At 42.0% G+C, this 20,878-nt stretch overlaps 1 protein-coding gene across 1 annotated transcript; it reads left to right on the forward strand.

Moving 5' to 3' along the window:
- Positions 1–11,281: 11,281 nt before the first annotated feature.
- On the forward strand, positions 11,282–15,113 carry prl (prolactin). Its single transcript, XM_020486222.1, has 5 exons — positions 11,282–11,382; positions 11,477–11,589; positions 13,373–13,480; positions 14,100–14,282; positions 14,437–15,113. Exons 1-5 carry the CDS (start codon positions 11,343–11,345, stop codon positions 14,623–14,625), a joined length of 633 nt encoding a protein of 210 aa, XP_020341811.1. The 5' UTR covers positions 11,282–11,342; the 3' UTR covers positions 14,626–15,113.
- Positions 15,114–20,878: the final 5,765 nt, after the last annotated feature.

A 20,878-nucleotide genomic window follows, 5' to 3' on the forward strand; every position in this document is an offset into this window, starting at 1 on the left:
ATGGTGAGGAAAGCACTTTTAAAGAATAACCAGGCAACCTCTACTATGGTGCAATATTCTATTATTATGTTGCTCAGATTGTATTCGTTTTGAATGGTTACATTTATATGCACTGTTGATATACATTCAACAAGTTATACATTAAATGCAAATGTTTAACAGCATTCTTTTTAATAACAAACCAATGCATTTTTAAATACATTGTGGTTAAGGTAGAGTATGATTTAATTTAATAATTGAATTAGAATTGTTTTAACACTAATCACAGTCAAACTATCTCAAACTGTTTGACTTGGAAAAAAATACAAAACATATATTTTTTTAAAGAGCAGTTTGGGAGCCAAAAGAGCCAGCTCTTTTTAAGGAGCTGAGTCGAACGAGCCAGCTCACTGGAAAGAGCCGGAATGCCCATCACGAATTACAAGGGGTCTATGACTCGGGTCTGGTAAACGTAGTCTTTTGGACACAGCCTACAGCCATAGGCCTATTACTATAACATGTTCCGTACTTTGCATAATGCTATATAAGAAAGCATGGGCATTTAACGTCCAACCTCCCAACAAGTGACGTTGCTCGCAACAACAACAAAAAAATGAGGATACTGAAGAGAGAACCTAACATCCGTGGTGAGATCGCCCCCCGATGTTCTTATACCATCTTTGCCCGACGCCCCCCTTCATCCAACCCACTTCCCTCCGTCTTCCCGAGATGAGCCTCGTGCATGTCCATTAATAGCTCCTATAGATTCATATTCACCACGAGAGGCTCAACTCTAGTTCTAATTAAATTACCATTAAATGCCACCCAATTACCTTGTCCTGCAGCGGGACTGGATTTGACCGGAATGAACAGGGACTTCAGTTCAATGCATAACTGGAACAGGAACACAAATGTACTAAAAGCAGTAGGCGTACACTACACATAGTACACTACACTGCACATAGTACACTACACATAGCAGCAGTGCACCTGTCAGACCCTCTTGACGTGAGAGTTACATGTACATAGACCGTGTTTGAATCAACGAGAACATCTCGGAGCCAGAGCTTTTACAAAACATACAGAAACTTGGTCGAAGTCAGCGCATGGCTGTTGAAGTGTATTCCCAGGGCATCTGTTCTTTTACCTCTGTAGGCGATAGCTGTTCTTCCTCTGTCCATCCAAAGCCTTCTGCTTGTCACAATGAGCAACATAGCAAGAACGTTACGGAGGCCGGAGACAAAGAGATCATGGTGGCACACAATAAAAGTATCCATCGTGCCAAAACTGACCGCAGAACAGCTTTAATCCCAGTGTAACGTATCAAATCCCACCTATCCGTGCAGATGTCTGATCGTAGTCTTGTGTGACAGCAGGTGTATTGAGGAATTGCGATGCTGAAGCCTCCAAACACCTTCAACGGTTTCCTAAGGTACCAGTGAATGTGATCCTATGGACAGAGGGGGGTGTGTTGCAGTTGGGTCTGTGTGTTTGTGTCTGTGTCTCTGTGTGTGCTGCACTACAGTAACATATAGAGTGCCATAGAGGCCCTGGGGGAGGTAGTGGACTTTCCTTTACACAAACTAAGCAGAGCCAACCCCTTTCACTGGAGAGAGAGAATTCACAAAATGGGACAAACACCAAATTGAGACTCTGCATGCAGAATTCTGCAAAAATGTCCTCTGTGTACAATGTAAAACACCAAATAGTGCACGCAGAGCAGAAGTAGGTACCGATACCCGCCAATTATCAAAATCCAGAAAAGAGACGTTAAATTCTACAACCACCTAAAAGGAAGCGATTCCCAAACCTTCCATAACCAAGCCATCACCTACAGAGAGATGAACCTGGAGAAGAGTCCCCTAAGCAAGCTGGTCCTGCCTCTGTTCACAAACACAAACAAATCCCACAGTTCCCCAGGATAGCAACGCAATTTGACCCAACCAAATCGTGAGGGGAAAAAACTATAATTACTTGACACATTGGAAAGAATGAACAAAAAAACAGAGCAAACTAGAATGTTATTTGGCCCTTAACAGAGATTATAGAGGCAGAATACCTGACCACTGTGACTGACCCAAACTTAAGGTAAGCTTTGACTATGTACATACTCCGTGAGCATAGCCTTGCTATTGAGAAAGACTGCCATAGGCAGACCTGGCTCTCAAGACAAGACAGGCTATGTGCAGACTGCCCACAGAATGAGGTGGAAACTGAGCTGCACTTCCTAATCTCCTGCCAAATGTATGACCATATTAGAGAGACATATCTCCCTCAGATTACACAGATCCACAAAGAATTCGAAAACAAACACGATTGTGATAATCTCCCATGTCTACTGGGTAAAATACCACAGTGTGCTGTCACAGCAGTAAGATTTGTGACCTGTTACCACAAGAAAAGGGCAACCAGTGAAGAACAAACACCATTGTAAAAACAACCCATATTTATGTTTATGTTTATGTTTATTTTCCCCTTTGTACTTTAACCATTTGCACATCGTCACAACGCTGTATATATACATAATTTGACATTTGTAATGTCTTTATTCTTTTGGAGTGTAATGTTTACTGTTCATTTTTATTGTTCATTTCACTTTTGTACATTATCTATTTCACTTGCTTTCGTAATGTTAACATATGTTTCCAACCATTTTAGGTGAGTGAGGGAATGAGCAAGGGAGAAGAAAAAAAGCACAGTAACGCCAACTCTGAGGAAGAAAAGGAGGGAGAGAGAGAACAAGAGAGAGAGAAAAGGGTGGAGAGAGAGAGGCACCATGGTTAGATTCCACATGGGCAGGACATGACAAATAATTGTTTCGTCATGGCAGGGGAGGAGTGTTTCAGATGGTTTTTCAGGTCCTCTCTCTGTCTCTCTCGGTCTCTCTCTCTGTCTCTCTCTCCCCCCTCTCTCTCTACCCCACTACCCCTCACTCTCTCTCTACCCCCCACTCTCTCTGTCTCTACCCCCACTCTCTCTCTCTCTACCCCCCACTTTCTACATCCCTCTCTCTCTCTACCCCCCTCTCTCTCTCTCTCTCTCTCTCTCTCTCTCTCTCTCTCTCTCTCTCTCTCTCTCTCTCTCTCTCTCTCTCTCTCTCTCTCTCTCTCTCTCTCTCTCTCTCTCTCTCTCTCTCTCTCTCTCTCTCTCTCTCTCTCTCTCTCTCTCTCTCTCTCTCTCTCTCTCTCTCTCTCTCTCTCTCTCTCTCTCTCTCTCTCTCTCTCTCTCTCTCTCTCGCTTTGTTGTCTCTTTACACCCTCCCTCTAATCGTTTTGTTTTCCTCATATTTGTGGTTTCATCACTGGTTTGCATAAGATCAGACTGACCAACTCTTCTTCAGGCTCCTACAGAGATCACATCTACCTGAGTCTATCATCCATAGCCACACCCCTGGCCTGAAGCCACATCCCCCATTCCTCTACTCCACATCACATCAAGCCAGCACAGCACAAATACAGCCACACCTACAATTATTGTTTTAGTAACAGTAAGCAGTGGAACATTTTGAGAGAAAAAGACAAGAGAGAGATTTGGAGAAGTTTTTCTATTTTGTATTACAGCAGTTGGTAAGGAAATGTTTGTTGAGGAGAGAGAGAGAGAAAAAAACAGTTTGGGAGTAGTTTTGTGTTCAAGTAGGGGTTGGTAAGGAGAGAGAGCCAGTGGGAGTTATTTAACTCCAGGGGCACCTCTAAGGGGAAGTAAATTACAATTAAAGTCAGATGTATAGGTCATACTAGGGGGGAGAGGAGGAGTGTTTCATGTGTGTGTGTTGTATGTGTGTTAGTGTTCCTGTGTGTGCGTGTGTGTGGTTAGAAACAGCCACTGTGAAAGGACGTTGTAGGGGGAGGGTGTCAGCCAGCAGCAGAGGCACATGGGTAATCAATAGGGTGAACGTCCATGCGGTGAGATCGGTTGTTCCACACATGTTGTCTTTGTGTACTGAAACCCCATATATAGGACCTTGTGTTTATCTCATAACCACCACCCACAGGGCTGGAGAGCAACTTGTGAACGATACACTAAATAGTCTACCCTCCACGCATGCACCATATAGATACACACCATATAGATGCCTGCACACACACACACACACACACACACACACACACACACACACACACACACACACACACACACACACACACACACACACACACACACACACACACACACACACACACACACACACACACACACACACACACACACACACACACACACACACACACACACACACACACACACACACACACACTCACACACACACACACACACACACACAACAAAGTGACATGCTTATACAGGGCACACACATAAAATAAAGCTATATACCTTAAATTCACACACACATAGATAGCACACATAAGCATACATTCGTTCTCATGCCAAACACACACACTGCTCTAGATTCATAAGGAGCAATGCTCTGGCTTGATGGCTTTCTATGAGTTTTCTATCATTTATTCCCCAAAAATGGCAGTTTTAGACCATTTCTTGAGGACACAGGAGCCCTTCAGTGAAGTGTAGGCCTAATACCAAACACATGAATTCTAGCCTGGGTCTCTCTCTGTCTGGAGAGAAGAGCAACCTCTGCTGGCTCAATAAGGTGTGACAGTCCTGAACAACTCTAGCCCAGTCCATGGAAAAGATAAATAGAATTTGTGCCATTAGGCCGGATTTGAGCCCACTGTGACACAGTATATCGGTGCACTAACTGCTATACCATCCCATATGTAGATCATGTTTTTATTTTATTTGACCTTTATTTAACTAGGAAAGTCAGTTAAGAACAACTTCTTATTTTCAATGATGGCCTAGGACCCTGTTCAGGGGCAGAACGACAGATTTGTACCTTGTCAGCTCAGGGATTTGAACTTGCAAGCTTTCAGTTACAAGTCCAACACTCTAACCACTAGGCTACCCTGCCGCCCCATTATTGAAGATAATGTATTGATGTCAATGGGATGAAAATTCTAGACTACATTTTTATTTAAAAAATAATAATAATACAAATTATTAAACATGTAACAAAAACAGCCCTGAAACGAAACGTAGGCTGAAAATAATTTGCACGTCATCTTACAGGAAAAGACTCACAGAACCACCTGAAGTTACACATTCAGATTTGGCACTTCAATCACAAATATTTCATACTTTGACAAAAACGACGACTTATTGACTTAAATAGTTGTGCAACACCATGGGGAAGCGTTGGCCATCGTCTTTCAGCTGGGAAAAGCTGGGATTTCTAATGGTGTGGGCGTTTAACGTTCTCAAAACGGAAACTATTGGTTATTTTAAGGTAATTACAGTGTCTTCAGAAAGTGTTCACACCCTTTGAATTTTTCCACATTTTGTGTTACAGCCTGAATTTAAACTGGGTTCAAATGTGATTTTATGTCACTGATCTATACACAATTCCCCAAAATGTCAAATGAATTAAAAATGAAAAGCTGAAATGTCTTGAGTCGATAAGTATTAAAACCCTTCGTTATTGCAAGCCTAAATAAATTCAGGAGTAAAAATGTGCTTAATTAACAAGTCACACAAGAAGTTGCATGGACTCACTCTGTGTGCAATAATAGGGTTTAACATTATTTTTTGAATGACTACCTCATCTCTATACCCCACACATACAATGATATGTAAGGTCCCTCAGTTGAGCAGTGTATTTTGAAAACAGATTCTACCACGAAGACCAGGGAGGTTTTCCAATGCCTCGCAAGGAAGGGCACATAATTGGTAGATTTTAAAAAAGCCAACATTGAATATCCCTTTGAGCATGGTGAAGTTATTTATTATTTATTTCTTTGATTTATATTATACTTTGGTGTATCAATACACCCCTGACTACAAAGATACAGGCGTCCTTCCTAACTCAGCTGTTGGAGAGGAAGGAAACCACTCAGGTATTTCACTGTGAGGCCAATGGTGATATTCCAAAACATGGATTCTGTTTGCAATAAGGCACTAAAGTAAAACTGCAAAGAATTTGGCAAAGAAATTAATATTTTGTTTGGGGCAAATCCAACACAACACATCACTGAGTACCACTATTCATTTTTTAAAAACATGATGGTGGCTGCATCATGTTATGGGTATGCTTGTCATCGGCAAAGACTAGGGAATTTTTTAGGATAACATTTTACGGAATAGAGCTAAGCACATGCATAATCCTAGAGGAATACCTGGTTCAGTCTTCTATCCAACAGACAAATTCACCTTTCAGCAGGAAAATAACCTAAAACACAAGGCCAAATATACACTGGAGTTGCTTACCAAGACAACATTGAATGTTCCTGAATGACCTAGTTACAATTTTGCCTTAAATCAGCTTGAAAATCTATGGCAAGACTTGAAAATAGCTGTCTAGCAATGATCAACGAGAATTTTAAGAATAATGCATAAATATTGTACAATCCAGGTGTGCAAAGCTCTTAAGAGAGTAACCCAGAAAAAAGTCACAACTGTAATTACTGACAAAGGTGATTCTAACATGTATTGGTATTGATATAGATATTTCTGTATTTCATTTTCAATAAATGTGGTGATTCTAACATGTATTGATATTGATATTTCTGTATTTCATTTCAATACATTTGCAAAAGATTTCTAAAAACATGTTTTCAATTTGTCATTACCTGGAATTGTGTGTAGATGGTGAGATTTTTTAAATTTATTTAACCCATTTTGAATTGGGACTGTAAACACTACAAAATGTGCAATAAGTCAATGGGTATGAATACTTTCTGAAAGCACTGTAAATACATTTCTGAGAACATGTTGCAATAAGACTTTCAATAACACGGCTCGCTTCATTTGGGTTAGCTGTTTTGAACTCCACAGATACGACACGTGTAAATTCATTTGCTTAGGGCAAAACATATGTCTTTTTTTATTGTGGCATGGCGTCAGTGAGATTTGAACCTATGCTCTTTTGCTCTCTATCCATGGAATTAATCCACTATGCCACCAGAAAAACATGCCATGTTTATTTTATCTCGTAAAAAGCTGTTCATTTTTAGTCTATTCACACAGACTCTGTTTCAAATTAAACAGGCAAATGAAACATTAAGATCAGATGTGGCCAACTAATGGACAAACTTAACACATTTAACAAGATAGAGAATATTTTTTTTGTTGATGCCGAGAACGGAATGTATACGTTTTAAATACCTTTTTTTTTTAAACATTACTAAGGTTTTCTTGTTTTTTTATGGAAGGTTTTCTTAAAGTTCTGAGAACATGACTTTAAATAGAACCACGAGGAAACATGTAGAAAATGTATTGCTGAAGTTCTGAAATTCCCACAGAAGAAAAGTGTTTGTTAACATTCTCTGAACAATCTGAGAACATTACTTTCAATAGAACCATGAGGAAACGTTCTGGGAAAATTGTATGCAAAATAACCATAGGACTACTACACTCTCACCAAATTATAAGAAACATATGGTTCTCAGAATGTTATGTGCCAACTGGGGTGTACTTCACAACGGTAATGTTACTCATTCATTGACACATTGGCATCATTGATGCTGATAGGATGTGTGTGAAGACAGTAATGTTACAGGTACAAGGTTGGAATTATGCACTGACACTTGAGGTTTGCCCTGTAAAGATAATGGTCTGGGTTAACATTTTAAACACATATGGGGTCATCTAGGCTGCCTGTGTGAGCAACTAGGTTTGAACCCAGGTCATCTGTGTGCAACAAGACTGTGCTAGCCTGTTGAGCTAAAGTCTAGGCATTCGCTTAGGGAGATAACACAAGTCTTCAGGACTCAGGAAACTCATATGTTAGCGCAAAGTGCTGCATCAGATGAACTTGGCCTCCACAATTGTCCGACCTCACCCCAATTGAGATGGTTTGGGATGAGTTGGACCGCAGAGTAAAAGAAAATCATCCAGAAAGTGCTCAGCATATGTGGGAACTCCTTCAAGATTGTTGGAAAAGCTTGCCAGGTGAAGCTGGTTTGCTAGAATGCCAAGAGTGTGCAAAGCTGTCATCAAGGCAAAGGGTGGCTACTTTAAGGAATCTCAAATATAAAATATTTTTTGATTTGCTTAATACTTTTTTGGTTACTACATGATTCCATATGTGTTATTTTATAGTTTTGATGTCTTCACTATTATTCTACAATGTAGAAAATAGTAAAAAATTAAGAAAAACCCTTGAATGAGTAGGTGTGTCCAAACATTTGACTGGTACTGTATACATTTTTAAAGGGCATTTTTGCTTTTAATTAGACAGATAAGATTTAGAATCAACGGGGGAGACAGATTAGGAGGAGACAAATTTGGGAAAGGTGGAGAGGGGGATTGAACCCCAGGTTTGAACTCCAGGGTCGAACCCCAGTCTCCAGGTTTGCCTGTATGTGGGCCTGCATAAAGGATTGTTGAGAGGCATTTGTGTTACATCGCTGTGGGAAAGTTTGTGTACCCATGATTGGTGGGACTTAGTCAACAGTCATGAAGAAGCTTCCAGATCAAGACCAGGATCCAATATTGTAGTCAGCCTTCTGGAATATTCTTAGAACATTCTCAATGTAGCGGAGGTGAGACGGACTCACGTTCTTGTGATGAGGTAGCCCTGCCTGCGACTTCAAAACCAGTGTCACCATCTAATGCATTGATATTCATAGTCGGAGTCCCTGCAGTTGAGTTGCCAAAAGTATTTATTTATTTTGGGAACAAAACATTTACACTACAGATTATTGTATGGGACAATATACAAACGTTTTTGAGAAAGATCATTTGACAAATGTAATTTTATTGAGTAAAGGTATTTATAGGTTTCTTTTCAATTTGATAAGAGATGATAATGCAATTAATAAAAGGTTGTGTCATTAGATTTGGAGTGGGGTTGCAAGAAATTCTGATGAGAAAGAAAATAGGGTACCCGCTGAAAAAGTTTGACTACCAATGCTCTAATGGTTAAGATGTTAGTTACCGAGCGGGAGACTGGGGTTCAGATCTCGGGTCATCAGTGGCAGAGATGGAAGGTATTACATCACCACACATACTAGTCTGCCAGAGGACAATAGAAAGGTTACTTTCCTCTCTGTTTTGTATTTTTTCAGATATTTAATTCTAGAGAATAGACAGTATATAGAAGGGAAGAGAGGAGCTGGTAGCAGTGATTCCTGGATTCAAACCTACCACATGCGGTCACGAGCATACACGTGCTGATAGCAGTGGTGTTAACCACTAAACCACTCCAGTCCAGGCCATGTGGATAGATGACTTGTGTGGAATACAAACTGGGTGGCAGTGTGGCTGACCCGAGGCTCATTGAAAGTGGTTTATTTGTATTTACATTTTTTGTGTGTGTGTATTTTCTCTCCAATTTCGTGATATCCAATTGTGAACTTGACGGGAGAGGCGAAGGTCGAGTCACGCGTCCTCCGAAACATGACCCGCCAAACCGCTCTCCTTAACACCAGCCTGCACCAATGTGTCGGAGGAAACACAGTTGAACTGACGACCAAAGTCAGCCTACAGGTGCCCGGCTCACCACGAGGAGTCGCTAGAGCACAATGAGCCAAGTAAAGCCCCCCCCCCTGGCCAAACCGACCCCTAACCCGGATTATGCTGGGCCAATTGTGTGCCACCCTATGGGACTCCCGGTCATGGCCGATTGTGACACAGCCTGGGATCGAACCCGGGTCTGTATTGACGCCTCAAGCACTGCGATGAAAGTGGTTTTAGTGAGAGAGAATGAGACAGTGTAATAATGATATGATAAGAAAGATGGTCATTTAGCAAATGCTTTTGGCTGCTGAATATACCTACAGGGTGCCGTGAACACTGGTTACACTGGCCAAACTAAAGGGAAGAAAGAGCCAACAGCACACTAACAACACTATCAAATACTCCGCTAACAACACTATCAAATACTCCGCTAACAACACTATCAAATACTCCGCTAACAACACTATCAAATACTCCGCTAACAACACTATCAAATACCCCGCTAACAACACTATCAAATACTCCGCTAACAACACTATCAAATACCCCGCTAACAACACTATCAAATACTCCGCTAACAACACTATCAAATACTCCGCTAACAACACTATCAAATACTCCGCTAACAACACTATCAAATACCCCGCTAACAACACTATCAAATACTCCGCTAACAACACTATCAAATACCCCGCTAACAACACTATCAAATAATCCGCTAACAACACTATCAAATACTCCGCTAACAACACTATCAAATACTCCGCTAACAACACTATCAAATACCCCGCTAACAACACTATCAAATACCCCGCTAACAACACTATCAAATACTCCGCTAACAACACTATCAAATACCCCGCTAACAACACTATCAAATACCCCGCTAACAACACTATCAAATACCCCGCTAACAACACTATCAAATACTCCGCTAACAACACTATCAAATACCCCGCTAACAACACTATCAAATACTCCGCTAACAACCCTGTCATATACTCTGCTAACAACACTATCAAATACTCCGCTAACAACACTATCAAATACCCCGCTAACAACACTATCAAATACTCTGCTAACTACATTATCATAATACTCCGTTAACAACACTATCAAATACTCCGCTAACAACACTATCAAATACCCCGCTAACTACATTATCATAATACTCCGCTAACACCACTATCAAATACTCTGCTAACAACCCTATCAAATACTCTGCTAACAACCCTATCAAATACTCTGCTAACAACCCTATCAAATACTCTGCTAACAACCCTGTCAAATACTCTGCTAACAACCCTGTCAAATACTCTGCTAACAACCCTGTCAAATACTCTGCTAACAACACTTTCAAATAAACAGCTAACAACAGGAAAAAGACCAGATGTGGTGCTCTCTCAAATCTGGGAGTAACACATGACAGTTAAAGAGGCTGTACAGAATTTCTGACAGAAACAATTAGTAACTTAACTTCCATCGTGTACCGTGTATTCAAGTTACACAAATACAGACGATCCCACCTTGTAGGACGAGTCAATGATTCCATTCAAAACTCATACTAAATGGAATCTAATTGCCCTTCAACCCCACCCCCCCCCAACCCCCTCTCTTTTTTCCAAAAGCTTTTATCCACCTCACTATCTCACCTTAAAAAATACCATGGGTATTGATGAGTACATGCCTAAGGGACAGACCCCCCCCAAAAACAATGTTTCTCATTAGTGATCAGGAGAGAACTAGTTCTGAACAATACGCACAGTCACCAGACTTATGCATTCACAAATGAAGAAGACAAGGGCATTATATAAGGGGGCGAGAAGGAACAACAGCCAAAAAGCAGGAGAGGAAGGACAAGAAGATAAGGAGAGAACCAAAAAGAAGGAAAGATGGCTCGCCGATCCCAGGGTACCAAACTCCACTTAGCAGGTGAGATGAAATGTGTGTGTTTAGTCCGTGTGTGAGTTTTTGATGGAGGCAAATTGACTAAAGCCAAACCTCTCTCTTTCTCTCTCACCTCTAGTTCTGTGTCTAGTTGTGTCCTGTCATGCCATTGGCCTTAGTGACCTAATGGAGAGAGCTTCCCAGCGATCAGACAAGCTTCACTCACTCAGCACTTCCCTCACCAAGGACCTGGTCAGTAACAACCATCCCAGCTAGCACATTTGGTTCCTTGGAAGTTGTGGGAACGTATGTTTTTGGTTTCACATTGGTTGTGGGAACGAAGTCATAAGTTTCCTGACCGGTAAAACTGAACGCTTTTTAAATGTTCTGAGAACAGAGGTGAAAATGTTGCCTTTTCTGGGAACAGTTATCTTTAGGTTGCAGGGACGTTCAGAGAACATTTTTGCTCTGGTTCCTTGAATGTTTTCCTGGGAGGTTTTATTAATGCTCTGAGAACTAAAATGATAGGTTATTTGTAGGATTTTGAATAACTTCCTTAAAACTTTCACTGAATATTTCAATAACACTTTCAGATTATTTTGGGTAAACTTTTTTTTAGCTCCAATCCCAGATGTGGCACATGGAAATGCATTTCCTTTGGCATTCATCATGCAACTTTAAAAAAATGTGACACAGCATCTGTGGAATTTGTCCACTGCACCACCAGGATGGAGATAATATGCTATGTTTTTTTTACGCATACAAAGGTGTTAATTTTAGTCTATTCAAACAGAACCCATTTCTAAAGGAAACAAGCACTCATTAAGATCAGGTGGGGACAATTAGTACGCGCAGCCAACCCACCTGAACATGATTTTAAATAGACCCATGAGGAAACCTGTCGGAAACGTTATGCTGAAGAACTGAAATAAACGTTCTCTGAACTATTTGAGAATATTCTCAATGCCAAACCAGTTTAAGAACGATAGAACATTTCAAAAAGGAAAATGAAATGTAACCACGTTTGAACTTTTAGGAAACGTCCTGTTAAAGTAATGAAATACCAAGAAATTAATGTTTTTTAAAAATTTTAATCAAATTTATTTATATAGCCCTTCGTCCATCAGCTGATATCTCAAAGTGCTGTACAGAAACCCAGCCTAAAACCCCAAACAGCAAGCAATGCAGGTGTTGAAGCACGTTAGCTAGGAAAAACTCCCTAGAAAGGCCAAAACCTTGGAAGAAACCTAGAGAGGAACCAGGCTATGAGGGGTGGCCAGTTCTCTTCTGGCTGTGCCGGGTGGAGATTATAACAGAACATGGCCAAGATGTTCAAATGTTCATAAATTACCAGCATGGTCAAATAATAGGTCTGGGACAGGTAGCACGTCCGGTGAACAGGTCAGGATTCCATAGCCGCAGGCAGAACAGTTGAAACTGGAGCAGCAGCACGGCCAGGTGGACTGGGGACAGCAAGGAGTCATCATGCCAGGTAGTCCTGAGGCATGGTCCTAGGGCTCAGGTCCTCCGAGAGAGAGAAAGAAAGAGAGAATTAGAGAGAGCATACTTAAATTCACACAGGACACCGGATAAGACAGGAGAAGTACTCCAGATATAACAAACTGACCCTAGCCCCCCGACACATAAACTACTGCAGCATAAATACTGGAGGCTGAGACAGGAGGGGTCAGGAGACACTGTGGCCCCATCTGATGATACCCCCGGACAGGGCCAAACAGGAAGGATATAACAATAAAACAAAAATAATTAAATAATTAAATGTGCTGAGTATGTTCCAAAGCCAAACAACTATCCTGCACCATTCCCAGAAAGTTGTGAGAAGGTTAATAACCATGGACAACCATGCACGTGTACTTGGGTCTGTGTGCGCATGTGTATCTGTGTGTATACCTGGTCTGTTTGTGTTCAAGATGTATATATCGTGCGTTACATTATGTTCAGAGTATTGTGTCAGAGCATGTTCAACTTGAGTTAACTTTATAACCACTTTTGTGCCGTTCTCTCTCTCTCTCAGGACTCTCACTTCCCACCAATGGGACGAGTGATGATGCCACGCCCGTCTATGTGTCACACCTCCTCACTCCAGACACCCAAGGACAAGGAGCAAGCACTCAAAGTATCGGTCAGTAGAGCTCTGTGCTCTCCTCACTCATCTCTTTCACCTCTCTATTTAGTTATAATCTCTCCCCCTTCTCTCTTTTCCCAATCTACCTGCTTGAGTACTTCATTGATAAAATCTACAGCCCTGTCCAGCAACAACATCTAGCACCTAGGCACAGATCTGAGAGGATTAGAGAGCTATATGCATCCAGCAGTCTTAGATTAGTGGAGTCGCGGAGATGAAGGAAAGGAGACAAGGAGAGGAAGCCCCCTAACTCAGATGTACCCTTCCTCTCGCTCTAGATTTGTCTCCTCCCTGTGGTGTATCTATGTTAGTATTCACTCCGTTCTAAAAGAGCAGCGCATTTAACAACCTGCACAAGGCCTTCCTTGACTAAACCCCCAATGCCTAGTCCCTACTCCCTGTCACGCCCTGACCTTAGAGAGCCTTTTTTATGTCTCTTTTTGGTTTGGTCAAGGTGTGATTTGGGTGGGCATTCTATGTCCTTTATTTCTATGATTTGTGTTTCTATGTGTTGGCCGGGTATGGTTCTCAATCAGGGACAGCTGTCTATCGTTGTCTCTGATTGGCATTCTTCAGCGTGCAGGATCTATCTTTCTTTCATGACTGTGTTCGTCAGGAGAATGAGCTGATCTCCCTGGCTCGCTCCCTCCTCCTGGCCTGGAACGATCCCCTGCTGCTGCTCTCCTCAGAGGCACCCACTCTGCCACACCCCTCCAATGGCGACATCAGCAGTAAGATAAGGGAACTGCAGGACTACTCCAAGAGCCTGGGAGATGGACTGGACATAATGGTCAACAAGGTGGGTGACTTACGCTGTGTATCTGTTTTTATGTGAAGCATACTGAACTGTTTATGTACTAGTGGGTTTAGTTCAACAATTGAACACTGTGTGCAAGGTGACAACCTTTTGGCACTATCTTCTGCTTTAAAAGAAAATGTATCTTTCTCTATAGATGGGACCCTCCTCCCAGTACATTTCTTCAATCCCCTTCAAGGGTGGAGACCTCGGCAATGACAAGACCTCCCGCCTCATCAACTTCCACTTCCTCATGTCCTGCTTCCGCAGGGACTCCCACAAAATCGACAGTTTCCTCAAGGTCCTTCGATGCCGGGCTACCAAAATGCGACCAGAAACATGTTAGGAGAAAATGGCAGGCATTTTGGTTCTGGGTTGTTCCATTTTCAAACTGATAGTCAAAATGGGGTAGCCATTTGAAGGAGAATTCAGGGGATTGTTTGTTGAGTTTGATTTTGTGAAATGACTAATGCTGCCATCTACATCACATTTGGACTATTCATAGACTATACGTTGTATTCAACCTGTTATCTGAACCACATTTTACCATACAACTTAAGGTAGTTTATGTTCGGTAATGCATTTCATAAAAAATATGCAACCTAATATTGGCACTTATAATCATATTCAATGATTTATATAGATAACAAAGGATCCCTCCAAGTCATTCTTAGTAGATGCAGAGTGCTGATAGTTGACCAATGACCGTCATGATAACATTTGCACTTTAGAATATGATTTCTCAAGTCACTTATATAACTTCTCTTATACTATACACAATGTACTGTTTCACTAAATACCAAATAAAATCTTTATTGCATTATAAAACATGAATACTTGCAGTCCAACCAGAGCTGTAGATCACTTCAAACCGTGAAACGGGGTTCGAACTTTCTGCGGCCAGTCTGTGTGTCCTTGTTATTACTGTCGGTGTATGATGAGAGAGATGTGAAAAGCTGACTCCTCTCCTGGCCGCTCCGTAACCTGACACCTGCTCGCCGTATTTGACAGCTCTGTTCTAGTCAAGAAGAGGATGAAGCAAAACCAGAGCGCAGCCTACCGTGCCAGCGCGAGTTGACATGTCAGACTATGACGCGTCAGTGCAGCAGCTCAATGATCTGTGTGCCAACGGTGACGGTTACTACAGCATGCCAATACACCGTGTCGTCGAGGTGTTTCCCCCCGAGAGATATGTTGGAAACGCATGCGTTTCATTTGCTTGGGTTCAATGTGTCAATGAAATGTTCATTCTAAACTTTATAGATGGATATAAGGCTATTTGATCAACTTTAGTCTTGGCAACACTTATCTGAAGCATTATGCTATTCAAATGGAGTGCATCCACACTGATTGTACAAAACATTAAGAACACCTGCTCTTTCCATGACAACCTGGCCAGGTGAATCCAGATCATCTATAATCCCTTATTGGAGGTCACTTGTTAAATCCACTTCAATCAGTGTAGATGAAGGGGAGGAGACGGGTTAAAGGAGGATTGAGACTTGGATTGTGTGTGTGCCATTGAGGGTGAATGGGCAAGACAACAGACTGAAGTCGCTTTGAACGGGTTATGGTAGTAGATGCCAGGCACACCAGTTTGTGTGTCAAGAACTGCAATGCTGCTGGGTTTTTCACACTCAATGGTTTCCTGTCTTTATCAAGAATGGTCCACCACCCAAATGGCATATAGCCAACTTCCCACAACAGTGGGAAGCATTGGAGTCAACGTGGATCAGCATCCCTGTGGAACACTTGACACCTTGCCCATGCCCCAATGAATTCAGGCTGTTCTGAGGGCAGGTGGTGCAACTCAATATTAGGAAAGTGTCCCTAATGTTTTGTACACTCAGTGTACAGTAGTTACTTCTGATAGCCAATAGGACTACTGCAGCCTATGTTGTGAAAACAACTTAATGGTTTTATTTGTTTGCTTTTATCATCCTGATTTCTTTATGAAACATTTGTTGACAAAAGCCATACTGAAACAAAACTGATTAGATGGATTAAATATTAGCATATCACATAAGATAGTCGATGATGGAACACAGAGACAAATGAGTTTAAAAATAGGCTGACATAGTTTAGTTAGGGAATAAGTATAAGGCCAAATGTTAATAATTTAAGGGCATGCATGCTCTCTACCTGAATCTACCATACACACCCCCCATCCATCATCGACCTGGCCAAGGCTTTCGACTCTGTCAATCACCGTATTCTCATCGGCAGACTCAACAGCCATGGTTTCTCTTATGACTGCCTCACCCAGTTCACTAACTACTTCTCAGATAGAGTTCAATGTGTCAAATCGGAGGGCCTGTTGTTCGGACCTCTGACAGTATCTATGGGGGCGCCACAGGGTTCAATTCTCGGGCCGACTCTTTTCTCTGTATACATCAATGATGTCGCTCTTGCTGCGGGTGATTCTTTGATCCACCTCTACACAGACGACACCATTCTGTATACATCTGACCCTTCTTAGGACACTGTTATCAAACCTGCATACGAGCTTCAACGCCATACAACACTCCTTCCATGGCCTCCAACTGCTCTTAAATGCAAGTAAAACAAAAATGCATGCTCTTCAACCGATCGCTGCCCGCCCGCCTAGCATCACTATACTGGACAGTTCTGACTTAGAATATGTGTACAACTTCTTTGCTTTGCTTTATCTTGGCCAGGTTGCATTTGTAAATGAGAACTTGTTCTCAAACTGGCCTACCTGAAATAAAGGTGAAATAAAAATGGCAAAATCCTAGAGGAAAAGCTGGTTCAGTCTGCTTTCCACCAGACACTGGTAGATGAATTCACCTTTCAGCAGGACAATAACCTAAAACACAAGTCCAAATCTACACTGGACTTGCATACCAAGAAGACAGTGAATGTTCCCGAGTGGCCAAGTTGAGTTGACTTAAATCTACGTCAAGACCTGAAAATGGTTGTCTAGCAATGACCAATGACAGAGCTTGAAGGATTAAAAAAAATAAACGGACAAAATGTTGCACAATCCAGGTGTGGAAAGCTCTTAGAGACTTACCCAGAAAGACTCACAGTTGTCATTACAGTCAAAGGTGCTTCTGCAAAGTGTTGACTCAGGGGAGTGAATACTTATGTAAATGAGATATTTCATTTAAAATAAATGAGCAAGAAACAAATCTATTTAAGCCATTTTTAATTCAGGATGTAACACAACAAAAGGTGAAATAAGTCAAGGGGTATGAATACTTTCCGAAGGCACTGTATCTGCCTGTATACAGTACCACTCCAGGTTTGTGACAGTTATGACACCTACGGTACTTTGTTGCACACGAGTTGGTGAAGTGCAGGTCGACGGAACAAAACACTTCGAGCGATAGTGTCTAGCCATCTCTTTCTTTTAAAATAAAACAAAGATGGAAAGGGTAAGGTAACAGTGTATTATTGTGGCGTCCGCCTCTGGATGAGATCAGTGGAATAGAATACAACACATCACAGTACATGACATTATCGAGCTAAGATGATGAAGAAGGGCTTTTGTGGTCTAATGGGATCACTCCGTTGGGATGACTCCGTTGGGATGACTCCGTTTCAACACGATCACTCTAGGGATGGTTGCAGAGTCGACTTCAGAAGAATCAATTATTTTAATGGACTTTTGGCATCGTGCATTTAGAAACTGGAAATTTAGTTGAATTCAAATGCAGAATTGTCTCAACTTAGAAATAAATTAAATACATTTTGATGCAACATTTTATCCCGGTATGTGATGTAATATTTTATCCTTATTTGTTGCAATATTGCATCCTATTAGTTGATGCTATATTGTGTCCCGTTCTCTCTGACCTTTAGCCCCTCTCCCCGTCCCTCAGGTAAAGTGTATGTCTACTGCAGAGAGGGCTACAGCCGCTCCCCGAAGCTGGTCATCGCACACCTGATTGCTGCACCACAGGATGGACGTTCTCTCCGCCCAGTCCATAGTACGACTGAAGAGAGAGATCAACCCTAACGACGGCTTCATGCGGCAGCTGTGTCGCCTCAATGAGATGCTGGCGGCCGAAGGAAAGTTCTAGAACCAATTCCAGTTTTGGCCGGAGGGGTTTCTTTCCCTTGTACCTGTACCTTACAAGTATATACAAATAAACAGACACGTGAAAGTGTGTAGGTATTCAGGACACCTGAAAAGTATGTACCTGTAGATGTACACAGACACACACATTCACTGACTGCCATCCTTGTTTTGTAGGCTGGCTCAAGCATGACTTGTCCTTTGATTTCTATTCAGACAGGCATTGTATACAAGTGGATCCTCGCACTCCGGAACAATGCTGCTACCATCCCTACAACTCCCCCTCCATCTCTCTCCATCCAACCTTGACCCACTTCCTTCAGTCAGTGACACTGCCAGGCATGTCTAGCCTCTGTGCTGTGTAGCTTCCATCTACTCGTCAAGGTGATTTCTAGCAAACCATTGAATGGTTATGTTGTCAGGTTTACTTTTCCTCCTGTTCCATCGAGTGTCTAAAAGAGAAATAGTTCTCATTTTGTTGTAGCATGTATTTTTTTGGCACATTTATGAGAAACTGTGATGGTTAACATAGTGAGGCCTACAGTCTTACTGAGATCATGCTATATTCTTACACACACACACACGGAGGACTAAACTAAGACCCCTGGCCAATCGTTTGTATGACAGACAGAACAGATGGGATTGGGAGGACTATCATATGTGAGCTTCCCATTGCCGGTAACACAGATCATGTGAAACACCAAGTTAATGATCTAGCCAATTCACTGTATTCACAGTTTTTTAAAAATGTTCTACGATGTAAACACTGCAAGAATGGTAAACACTACCAGATATTTGGTTACTTTTTAGTTAGAGACTTATGTAGTTAACCTATGTACTGTATATTAAAATGTACAATTTTGATGTCTTATTGTATGTAGGCAGTGAAATATGATTGAAGATAAACAGAAATGAATTTATTTTTTGTATCTGCACGTGATTGACATGTTTTTCTCCATTACTGAATCTTTATGCAAAGTAAGTGCTGTGTACATATCGGTTCTTGTGGGCACAGAAGCGCACTTTTCACTGACAAACACTGGTCCGTGCACTTTGTCCCAAACAAGGTCCTGTCGTTGTTCTCTCTTTTCACGGTACAGCGCCATAGGGCTCTGGTCAACGGAATAGGGCGCCATTTGGGACAAGCCTAAAGATGAGCTTCCATCATATTGTCGTCACCTGTATTTTTCAAACATTGCAGATGAAGGGGAGGAGACGAGCAGAGGGCAGTAAGTAAATTAGTTTGTCCTGGTGAGGGTGCTGTGGTAAGACTGTACCTGGCACGGCCAGGCACGACTCCAACACCATCATTAAGTTTGCCGATGACACAACAGTGGTAGGCCTGAACACCTACAACGACGAGACAGCATATAGGGAGGAGGTCAGAGACCTGGCAGTGTGGTGCCAGGACAACAACCTCTCCCTCAATGTGATCAAGACAAAGGAGATGATTGTGGACCACAGGAAAGAGGACCGAGCACACTCCCATTCTCATAGACGGGGCTGTAGTGGAGCAGGTTGAGAGCTTCAAGTTCCTTGGTGTCCACATCACCAATATGGTCCAAGCAGACCAAGACAGTCGTGAAGAGGACACGACAAAACCCATTTCCCCTTAGGAGTCTGAAAAGATTTGGCATGGGTCCTCAGATCCTCAAAAGGTTCAACAGCTGCACCAGAGAGCATCCTGACTGGTTGCATCACTGCCTGGTATGGCAACTGCTCGGCCTCCGACCGCAAGAAACTACAGAGGGTAGTGCTTACGGCCGAGTACATCACTGGGGCCAAGCTCCCTGCCATCCAGGACGTTTATACCAGGCGGTGTCAAAAGGAAGGCCCTAAGACTCCAGGTCAAAGACTCCAGCCACCCTAGTCATAGACGGTTCTCTCTGCTACCACCCGGCAAGCAGTACCAAAGCACCAAGTCTAGGTCCAAGAGGCTTCTAAAACAGCTTCTACCCCCAAGCCATAAGACTACTGAACACCTAATCAAATGGCTACCCAGACTATTTGCATTGACCCCCCCCCCCCCCCTCTCTTCAACACCGCTGCTACTCTGTTATCTATGCATAGTCACTTTAATAAGTCTACCCACATGCACATATTACCTCACCTAACCGGTATCCCCGCACATTGACTCTGTACAGGTACCCCCCTGTATATAGTCTCGCTATTGTTATTTTACTGCTGCTCTTTAATTACTTGTTACTCTTATCCATATGTATTTTTCATTTTTAAACTGCATTGTTGGTTAGGGGCTCCAAAGTAAGCATTTCACTAAGGTGTTGTATTCGGTGCATTTGACTAATCAAATTGGATTTGATACACAAATCGCCTACGAGGAGGAGTGCTGATCTAGGATCAGTTCTGCCTTTTAGATAATAATAAATGATACAATTGATTACTTGAAAGTGGGACTGATCCTAGATCGGTCTTATTAATCATGATTTAAAAGGCAAAACCGATCCTAGATCAGCAGAGCTGTGATCTAGAAGTTTCTCTCACAGCTTGCTAGATGGGGAAGAGACGAGAAACAGAAAACAGAGAAATTAGCCAATGA

The sequence above is a fragment of the Oncorhynchus kisutch genome, linkage group LG6, assembly GCF_002021735.2.
Source record: "Oncorhynchus kisutch isolate 150728-3 linkage group LG6, Okis_V2, whole genome shotgun sequence".
Taxonomy (NCBI): Eukaryota; Metazoa; Chordata; class Actinopteri; order Salmoniformes; family Salmonidae; genus Oncorhynchus; species Oncorhynchus kisutch.

What these genes read in the sequence shown, in the direction of transcription:
- prl (XM_020486222.1), top strand. Translation starts at nt 11,343, where the DNA reads ATGGCTCGCCGATCCCAGGGTACCAAACTCCACTTAGCAG. An exon ending in TACCAAACTCCACTTAGCAG is followed by an intron (nt 11,383 to 11,476) that starts GTGAGATGAAAT and finishes TCTCACCTCTAG; the next exon opens with TTCTGTGTCTAGTTGTGTCC. An exon ending in AGCAAGCACTCAAAGTATCG is followed by an intron (nt 13,481 to 14,099) that starts GTCAGTAGAGCT and finishes TGTGTTCGTCAG; the next exon opens with GAGAATGAGCTGATCTCCCT.